Source organism: Tigriopus californicus, chromosome 3, assembly GCF_007210705.1.
Source record: "Tigriopus californicus strain San Diego chromosome 3, Tcal_SD_v2.1, whole genome shotgun sequence".
Lineage (NCBI taxonomy): Eukaryota > Metazoa > Arthropoda > Copepoda > Harpacticoida > Harpacticidae > Tigriopus > Tigriopus californicus.
The window spans coordinates 8606553-8616266 of record NC_081442.1 but is presented as its reverse complement, the minus strand read 5'-3'; the positions used below and the strand labels follow the sequence as shown (position 1 = coordinate 8616266).

The following is a 9714-nucleotide window of genomic DNA, read 5'->3' as shown; positions in this document are numbered from 1 at the left end:
CAACCGTCTTCACGGCAACTGTCTACGTAATTCGGTAACTGTCTCAACCTCGCCTTAATCTATGGGGACAGGGATTTCATAGCTTCTTAAACATCCTCCCCAAATTTCCCGTCCATTAAGCGCTGTATTCAAACAACGCATTTTTCAGACAAATCCAACTTTTGCAAATTGGCATCTTGAGAGTTATACTGTCCTGATTAAGGAGTAAAATGTGTTTTTTTCCTCCTCTTTTGGCGAAGAAGTTAGTGAATGAGCACTCATGTTTGACCTGTTTCTACTCTCCCCAATGGCAACACTCGATCCAGACAACTTCATCTCCGAAACGAAAACGACAGGGCGAACGGTTCAAGTCAATAATTCTCAACATCCCCGAAATCTTCCCCCAAGGGTGACAGGTTGTATGAGTGTTCCTTCCTCTCTCGCTATCCTTTTCCATGGCGCTTCAGGCTCCAGAAATCCTCCCATTGAGAACAAAAAGTGCAAAAACCACCGGTTTATCGCCAGAAATCTCACTCCAAGATCTAATTCAAGGCCACAAAAACAGCTTCAGACGATCATAATGATGATATTGGGGATGAGATATTATTGGTCATCTCGTAGATCGGGGTCGAAGGCCACGTTGCCTCGACCACAAGCATCAGTGTGGGAACCAGACCAAGGGAGAAGGCGAGGATTCCGACCTCCAGGCAAAACAGGCTGAATGAGAACGGCAATCATTTTCTGACAAGATCCCATAAAATCCATGTCTCATGTCCTTGGAACATGGCCACAACATGCAATCATAATATTCAAAGAAACACAGCTTATCCTTGACTCCTAGAATCTTTGGAATTGACTCTGCGAATTATACTCTGAATATTGTAAGAGGAAATCGTTTGGCTGGATATGGCAAGCCTTGTCAGAAAATGTGAATGGATTTCATTCCTCCATCTAAATTCGTGCCCTTCCTCCGCTTGATCGACCAGGTCGTCCAAGCGATTTCGCACAGCCTCGTGGAATTTAAGCGCATTCGACTTCTCAGCTGTGGCTTTTTTCGCACGAAAGTATTTGTTGTGCAACTGAAAAACAAGTCAAGCCTCATTATAAACAACACCAGGACGATTGGAATCTCAATAAATCAAACCTTGGTATTTCTCCCAAGACTTCTTCAAGATCATTTCAGGATTGGAAAGCTAACGTACCTGGGCTTCGAAGTGGTTGTCAAACGGTGGTAAGTCGTACATACATTTGCTGATCTCGATGCGTTTCTTTTTCTTTCGCTCCCGATTTGCACGAGTCATTTGAGCGATAATGGCTGCCATCTTGTGGATTTGCTAAAACTGCACTTTGTCACTCACAACTACGATAACCTTTCTATGTCAGCTCACTGGCTTTGAATGACTGGCGATGCGTGTTCCATGTTCCAAATTGAGAGGAGAACTTCTCATCCTCCAATATCCATGAAAAGTTAATAAGACCATCTCTTTTCCTCTCATGCTTGTCCAACTTTTCGATTTTCCCATGGTCCTTAAAAGCTCTCCAAAATCCTAAAGTGTAGTTGAAGCTAATGGCGAAGACTTATTCATCCCAATTTCCAATTGAGATTTGACACCGTAGAATGAAGCTGCTTGATCATAATCACTTTATGGTGTGATTTGTGATACACACGTACCAAGTATCCAAGAAAACCTGCACTTTTTAGTGATGTTTATCAAACACTGGCTAAACGTTGCATAATTCACGGACGAAGTACAAAATGGACGAATTGGCATTTCGACGATTTTTGTCAGTTATGTTGCAAAGATGGCGAATGGAGAAATGGACTGACTTATTTCCTTTACATATTTTGCTTCTTAGACTTCTTTGTAAGAACGAAAATTTTACTTGAAGTGAGTTTTTCAAAGAAAAGAAATACTAGTTTAAAATAATGGAAGCAATGAAATAAAGCCTTTCTTGATCGAGAACTGTTTTATTTGCACTTTCGACATTTCTCTACTTCATCAAAATGCCTTTCTTAAACTACTGAGAGAGGCAATTCAACTTGATTCTCCGTTAATTAAACAAACTCCTTTTGGTTTAAAGGCCTGAAAGGAAAAGAAAATTGAACTCTAACCTGGAATTTAGGAAGAAAAAAGCACGTTATAGCCAGTAGCTTGAAACACACTTGGTTGCCTACTTTGCTTCTCAACGGCAAATAGTTTGATTAAATGCATCACAATAAAAAATAGCTCAACACATTGCCGAGCAATTGGCATTCCCTCAATCGTATTAATCAAAATTAATCAAGAGACGCAGGTGTCTTCAAAAAGCTGTTGATGAAATTTTGAGACTCTTCCCAGGCAATGAGAAGATTCGCTCATAATATATTCTAAGTGAAAGTTAACGAACAAAATAGAATGGAAATGCAACTTAGGAGGAATGTTATCAATAATTCCCATGAAGATACAAGCAGGCAAGTTGAGTAACGAGGATTCAAGAAAATTATTGAACGTTTTCCCGATCATAAAGGACGTTGGGGAAATGATCTCATCATTTTTGTTCCTGTCAGGTTGGTTGTTCCTTATAGATCGGTATAAATAAAGCTGGAGACATAACATTAATATTCTTGACGAGGTATTGCGGGCCCTAGCTTGGAAATCAACTACTCTGAGCGCAGTAGAAAAATTCACCTTTGGAATGCCAAGTCCCGTTTAAAACTCACGTATTGTTTCTCAAAGGGGGAAGTACTATTATTCATGAATTCTCATACAGATTTGATTTGACGAAAGGTTTACCAACAATCATTATGATATGACCGTTATTTGTGTTTTTGCCTTTATTTAGTCAGTCAATGCAGCTTTAGGAATAATTTGATCTCACTCTTAAACTTCAGCATATGGAGCCCATCAAAAGCAAAACAATGCGATATTATGCACTAATTGAAGGCTTAGCATTGATCTTTTATTCCCATTCATACCAGCGTCACTACAAGGTCTTTCATTTTGGAAACCAAAAAACATCTCCGAGAAACTCCTTTGGAATGGGGCTTACGTGACCATTATTATCCGATTCAAACTCATTGCTCCACCTACATATCTTTTCGAAAAGCATCCATTGAAATGATGCTCGCAATAATTGCTCATGTTGCTTGCATTCATCGTCTGCAAATCTGAGAGCTCGAAGGGCCAGAAAATGTCTCTTCTGTTCTTCTGTCAAGTCTTGACAAAATCAATCCCCGTTTTAACCAACCCTGTAGAGGTAAGCTTTGTTGCACTCTCTGGCCCGAAAAAAAGGTTTACCAGCATCAAGAGAGATCAGGCCCTGCTAGACTATTGGTTTGCAAATTGCCGATGAAGGCAGACGAATTGGTCATCCCATTTGGAAAAGAGAAACTTAGATTATTGATGCGAATGACGAAGGTTATGAATATAAGCTCATTTAGTTCGTTGAAATGGCATCAGACATGGATGCAAGCACCAAAATGATGAGCCCGCCGGGCCAGAGATTTTATGCAAAGATGGGCCCTTTGTCTGGCGGTCGTTTCACGTCTTTTGAATAGCTATGATCGAGATACCGGTAGGCCCAATACAGGAGTCTATCATTGATTGTTATCACATTGTGATCTCTGCGTGATCGCTTATGCAGCGGTCTGTAAAAGCGGCAAACTTGGCATTCTCTTATCTCTCACGTCATCATCCATAATCAAATGTAAATTGAATGGTTTCAGGCCTCCGTTTCGATCTCGCCCAGACCATAGACCCCGACACTAATGCACACAAGAATCTGTCTGAAGGCAGTCTGAGCATCGAAAAGGCCCCTCTGAGTAAGCAAATGATATAATCACCCTCTTGGATCTGAGACGGCTCTTAAACCCCACAAATGCATCGATTTTGGCATGAGACATTATCAGACCAGACTCACTCAAAGAGGATCCATTCGTCACGCAAAGCCAAACTTGGCCCTCAAAATCTCTCCCAAAAGCACGAAGTGAACAGACGCACCAACCATAGACCAAAGATAGACACCTGAAGGAAGAGGCGGCTGCCAACCAATTGTCAGGTAATTTATGCCATTGGCGCGTCTGTGCAAAAAGGGGTGGGATGTCATGGGCATTTGGGGGCAATTTAAAGTCCCTTCGATGTTTGGACTCAAACCCTGTTGGAGTTTGGGGAAAACCTCGCATAGATAACCCGCCTGCTCGACCTGATTGATTTGCAGGATCGGCTAATATAAACGCGACCCTCTAATTTGCACTCGTTGTTCTTCGGGGCTTTTATGAGTTTTGGCACATGCCGAGACCACTCAACCCGGCATAAAAGAGGACTTCTTTTCTTGTCCGATACCACCTTGGTGGACCCCCTCGTGGCTGTAGGTAAAAACTTGAAACAAGCCATAAATGCAAAGTCAAAGGGTTAAATCAGGGTTTATTGCTGTAACAGGGTTGATTAACATAATCAGCTTAGCAGTTTGAAACCCAGGGATCTCGCAGGTTCCTTGGGGTGGTCCCTTCAATTTCCTCGCATTACATGACGACCCCCCCATCCTAGTTTTTAAAAACATTGTATGACACTGGTATGAGGACAACCAAGCAAATGCGTCCTAAATTGAGCCAGAGGGCGCTGTTTCATGTCCTCTACCCAAGCCTTTCCTGTCTCACATGTCCACATATGACGTGGTGCTCCCTCTGGCGTCACTTCCTAAGCATGCATCGCGAGTATTTGGGGTTTTGGGCAATGGATTTGGTCGCCAAGCTAGAAGCCGAAAAGGCAAATGGGACCGGAATATCAGGAAGGAGCACTACCACATACATACAGTAGCTTTACTCAAAGCGCAAGGACTACGCATGGAAAGAGAGAGAGGAGGGGGAGGACGAGGGTTTTTTTCCGGCACATACGATCCCACATCCACACACGAACGCACACACTCATAAACGTATGAACAGTATGTGGAGGTCTCCTATTCAATCATGTGTGAGTGCGTGTGGAGCTCCGACTGGCTTCTTCGGTGGCCATTGAGGAGATCAGGACTTCACCAAAATACCCCGTGTGTGTGTGAGTGAGTGAGTGAGTAAGAGCGAGATGCAAGTTCCGAATCAAAGAAGACCTTGAGACGGGGCAGAGCAAGCTCGGATTGCTCGTCGGGCCAAAGGCAAGGTAGATGATGATGATCATCATCTTGTAGTGGTGTGGTACCCATGGCAGTGGAAGAAGGCGCCTTGCACATGTACACAAACTACACATACAAGGAGAAGTAGAAGTGCCTACTGTGTAGTATTCATACAGTGAGTGAGTAAGTGAGTGAGTAAGTGCTACGTAAACGAGCGGGACTGGCCAGATCGCTGACGAAGTGAAGACGGAGGATAATAGTGCGTACACATATGTGAGTTACACTACGACTCGTAAAGGTTGGTGCGGGAGGAATGAGTGCGTGCGTGCGTGCGTGTGTGTGTCTCTGCATTTCGTATATGGCGAAGCAGTTACAAGGGTGAGCTGGAAGTGTGAACACGAGTGTGTCGTTGAGGCCTACCTACTATTGCAGAGATCAACATTCGATGTAGGCCTGAATCATCATCCTTGTGGCATTTCGAGACATTGTCTGGCCAAGACTTTGTGCTCCTCTCCGCTGTGCTTGATTGGACGTGCCATTTATGAGCCGTTGGTGATTATCGTAAACCTTTCGAGCGAGGCGAGGATTGGCAAACACTCTTACGTACATACAACGACAGTCAATGCCATCCTCCTCGGCGTTATTCCTCATCAGACATTGAGTAGACGCTGATCGTCACCTCCGGCAATCGGGGTCTCAGCAGAAAATTGCAATTCTTTTCATCGGAGACAGTTTCATTGACAGACGGACGTGTTGGTGGTGTTGGTGTTGGTGGTGGTTGGCCAGGGATCCTGGAGGTTTAGCAGCATCCGTGTTGCCGATCATTCGACGACCAGACTTGAACCACTTCAATGGGCTAATACAAGCTTGGGCGATACAAAGACTAGTTGAGGCACATTGTTCCGAGTCGACTCGTCGGCGAGTCCCCTCATCCATCTCAAGCTTGGGGATAAAGTGTTTGATTACAATCTCACTCTCTGCGATTCTATACTGTACCGAGTCTAGACTACTAGCTATTGAGAATCAGCGAGGGATTTCCGAGCTCATATCAACCCACCATCGGCTTGGGATCCGCCAAGGCCTAGGCCCAAAAGCTCAGACATCGCCATCCATCTCAGGCATCGGTCGAACAGAATCTTGTCTGAAGTCTATTGAACGTGATCTACCTTCCTCGAGGAATAAATATGGTGGATACGTTGCTGTGCGAGGAGGTCTTCCATTCTCCGGCCATGAGAACACCGAGTCTAACAGAGCGTGAATATCAAGACCGGATTCCTCAGTTCTGCCGAGCCTACAAGGACAGAGCCATCCTGGGCCATAAACGAGTCATTCAGAACATGCTCAAGTTGGAGAACTTCTACGTTCCAAACTCGGTGCATTACCACAATCTCCAGGACGAGATCAAGATCCACATGCGCAAGATCGTGGTGGAATGGATGTTAGACGTCTGTATCGACCAACGATGTCACGTGGACGTCTTCCTCCTGGCCACCAACATCATGGACCGATTCCTCAGCACCATCCGATTGCGGAAGAAACAATTCCAGCTCTTGGGAGCGTGTTCAATATTCCTGGCCTCCAAGATGATGGAATCCAATCCCATATCCGCTGTCACCCTTGTGAAGTATACGGCCGATACGTACGACCGAGACGAACTCTTGGTAAGATTTCTTTTTAAAGTCCCTCAATTTCAATCACCCTGGGGCTAAGAAACCAGGTAGGGGAATGGTGCCAGAGATGATACTGGAGCAGTAGTAGGCCTCTTGCTTATTTTCGATTTCTCTTCCTACGTATGTTCATAAGTACGTCCGTCCGTCCGTACGGATGAACCCGGTGTATCTATGGAGTGTGTAGCAAGGGAGTGAGAGTGAGGGAGGGAGTGCAGTGCAGCCGGTGTACATAATACAAAGATTGAGCAGACATCAAAACGTACGCATCATGGGGATGATGATGAGCTTGCCTAGCCTACAATTTCTTGTCACATGGAAAGAGACCAACTCGAGGAGTCATAGTGGAAGAGGCCAGGAGCCTGGTAACAAATGATGGGAATGACGAAATGGCAATGGAATTGGGGAATGGGATACACAAGAAATAAGAGATCCCGACTGAAATGCATTTGGTTGGGGGCTTCTCGTTTCATATTGCGATTAAGACTCGTTATTGTATGCAAATCCTCGTCTGGCCTTCACTCCATTCTGGCAAGAGGATATCAAATTTAACACCAAAGAGATGGATCTCTAATGTCGGGGGGTCGGCGGGTTTGGGTCTAGACCTCTTGCTCGCTCGTAGTTGCCCCAGATGACATTGGACTTGAACATGTGTTTATGCTATATCAAGTTCTTGGAGAGTGATATCAGCTCAAACAAGGCAATTGAATGACGAAGGCGATGGATGGACCACTATCACGCCAAAATGTCGGTAGTCCATTTTTGGAGTCGTACTTTGGGTGGTTGCTTCGAGCCCCTTTTTAGTATTCTGGTCAACCCCCCCCCGCCCGTCAATTATGCATTATGACCTCAGTGAATGGCATAATCCCTAGGGCGGCCATAAAAGAGGACCTTTTAAATGAGCAGGGCTCACGATGCACTTCCATGGGAAAACATACCACCAACTCCCAAAGAGTTCCATTCAAGTATCTGTCTGAGCATACCGAGGTAGAACCATCCATTTCATATCTACGTATTTCCTCTCATTTCATTCAATCAGTCCATGGAGTTACTGATACTGTCACGCCTTCAGTGGGACCTAACGGCCATTACCGCCTATGATTACCTCGACCATCTTTTGGACGTTCTCCAAAACCCTCCAGTTCAAACTCATGACCAAGAAGTCCTTCAAGATCCGGCTCATTTTGAGTCGTTGCGCCGACAAAGCGAGCGCCTCATTACCTTGTGTAACACTGATCCACAGTTCATGACCGTCCCACCCAGTATCGTGGCCTCGGCGGCTCTCACTTCGGCTATGCAACAAGATTTCGAGTCTCAGCCTCCTATGGGTCCTTTGGTGAACCTCAACGACCTCGTGGATAGGCTGCGCAAATACACTAATATCGAGTTGGTGAGCATTTCTGATCAAATCTGAACCATTCTTTCGATGCAGACTTATTTGAAATATCATTGTGAATTATTACAGGACTCGCTCCGTCATTGCATTGATCAGATCGAGGAGCTGTTCATTTCGGGAGCCAATCCCGGGCATGAGTCCAACTCAACTACATCCAAAGACCGCACACGCTTGGGAGAGAGTCGACTTCAAGGCCCTTCTCGAGGGCGACAGCAGGACCCCTCCGTCTCTTCAGACAGTCTGTACTACTCATCCCCCGATCATAGTCATGCTACAAGTCTTTCAAGGCCATCCCCGAGCAAAACCCCGACGTCTGGAAATCAGCTGACGAGTTCGAAGTCGCCGTCATCCTTCTCCTCGTCCACATTGTCCAGCAGCCGAACCACCACCACCACCACCAACCCTCTGACCCCCCTGAATCCTCCTCCTCCTCCTCCTCCCTTTTCTCCCCCTTGCATTTCGAATCAGCCGCTTCTTCTTCCTCTGGAGGAGACTGGCAGAGAGTCGTCGTTCATGGAGGAGGAAGCCATGGACAAGGATCAGGTTCAAGGTGGCCAAACTGACCTTCCGTCCAGCGAGAATGATGATATGTGATATATACTTCCTCAACTAATGTACTTAATAGTCTTGCTGAACTAGTCAAATGAAAATATATAGTGGAGCAAGCTCAAGTCAGCTGAATGAAATCATCTTAGGTGTTGTTTGTTGATTACTGGAAGCATCCTAATCGGGTTAAGTTGGCGGCGTATGACCGATTCGATTGTCCGTGCGTGTCATGTATGTCGTATGTGTCTGAATCGTTGACACACGTGTGGCCATTGATTGGTGATCGTCTTGAAATGCCGCTCACGGCTGGCTGGCTGGCTTCTCGGTCGTCATCATCATCACACACAAGAAGAATCAATGTTTGGAAGCATTGCCAAAGTCAATAATGGATTTCTTTGTGTGGCCAGATAAGATGATCTGGCGACATTAAAAGAAGCCTGCCTGCTGTGGGCTTAAGGATCAAGCCAAATATTGCTCCTTGAATTTGAAAACGAGGAAAGAGATCATTCTAAGAACTCCTTGACATGTTTGACGATGGCAAATGACAATCAATTTCATTCCTCCGCATAACCCAATCCCCAAACGAAGCCCGCAAAATCAACAAAGAGCATACTTTAACATTTCAATCCATGCCAAATCCCGATGATCTTGTATCCTTCTTCTTGAACGAGTGTTTCCAAATCATAAACTCGAAAGACTCCTCTTCGTTACCAAGCCAGTTCCTGCTCTTTTGAATGCTTGCTTGAGTCATATCCAATTTGTATATTGCACATTTCCATCATTCACAGTACTAATAGGCTGTCTCTACATTCACAATTCACCATACACACATTATACACACTACAGTGCTACAGTGCTACAAAGCTGGGCCTGCCGTGATGACTTGGGGGCACTGCCCTTCAGCTTCTTCATCATGGTAACGATTTTTGCAATTCTCAGCATTGCTATTTTCAACATAGACCACATCACATTAGCCTTGAATGATTCGCAAATCTGGCAACAGTCCATGTTGTGCTCAAAAGAAAAAGACTCGCAACAAAC

The 9714-nt window shown here is 45.0% G+C and overlaps 1 protein-coding gene and 1 long non-coding RNA gene across 2 annotated transcripts; one reads left to right on the top strand and one right to left on the bottom strand.

The window, feature by feature from the left end:
* Positions 1-493: 493 nt before the first annotated feature.
* On the bottom strand, positions 494-1476 carry LOC131877339 (uncharacterized). Its single transcript, XR_009372875.1, has 2 exons — positions 1182-1476; positions 494-1058 (listed from the first exon to the last, which is right to left on the bottom strand). It is a non-coding gene; the product is annotated as an uncharacterized LOC131877339 (long non-coding RNA).
* On the top strand, positions 1051-8817 carry LOC131877336 (G1/S-specific cyclin-D2-like). The gene is made up of 5 exons (XM_059222960.1): positions 1051-1210; positions 3686-4017; positions 4901-6725; positions 7771-8121; positions 8197-8817. Exons 3-5 carry the CDS (start codon positions 6249-6251, stop codon positions 8719-8721), a joined length of 1353 nt encoding a protein of 450 aa, XP_059078943.1. The 5' UTR covers positions 1051-1210; positions 3686-4017; positions 4901-6248; the 3' UTR covers positions 8722-8817.
* The last annotated feature ends 897 nt before the right edge of the window (positions 8818-9714 follow it).

Excerpts from the sequence above, each read along its gene's own strand:
- LOC131877336 (XM_059222960.1), top strand. The coding sequence starts at position 6,249 with ATGGTGGATACGTTGCTGTGCGAGGAGGTCTTCCATTCTCCGGCCATG. Across the intron at positions 6,726-7,770 it reads ACGACCGAGACGAACTCTTG|TCCATGGAGTTACTGATACT; the intron begins GTAAGATTTCTT and ends TCATTCAATCAG. Across the intron at positions 8,122-8,196 it reads AATACACTAATATCGAGTTG|GACTCGCTCCGTCATTGCAT; the intron begins GTGAGCATTTCT and ends GAATTATTACAG.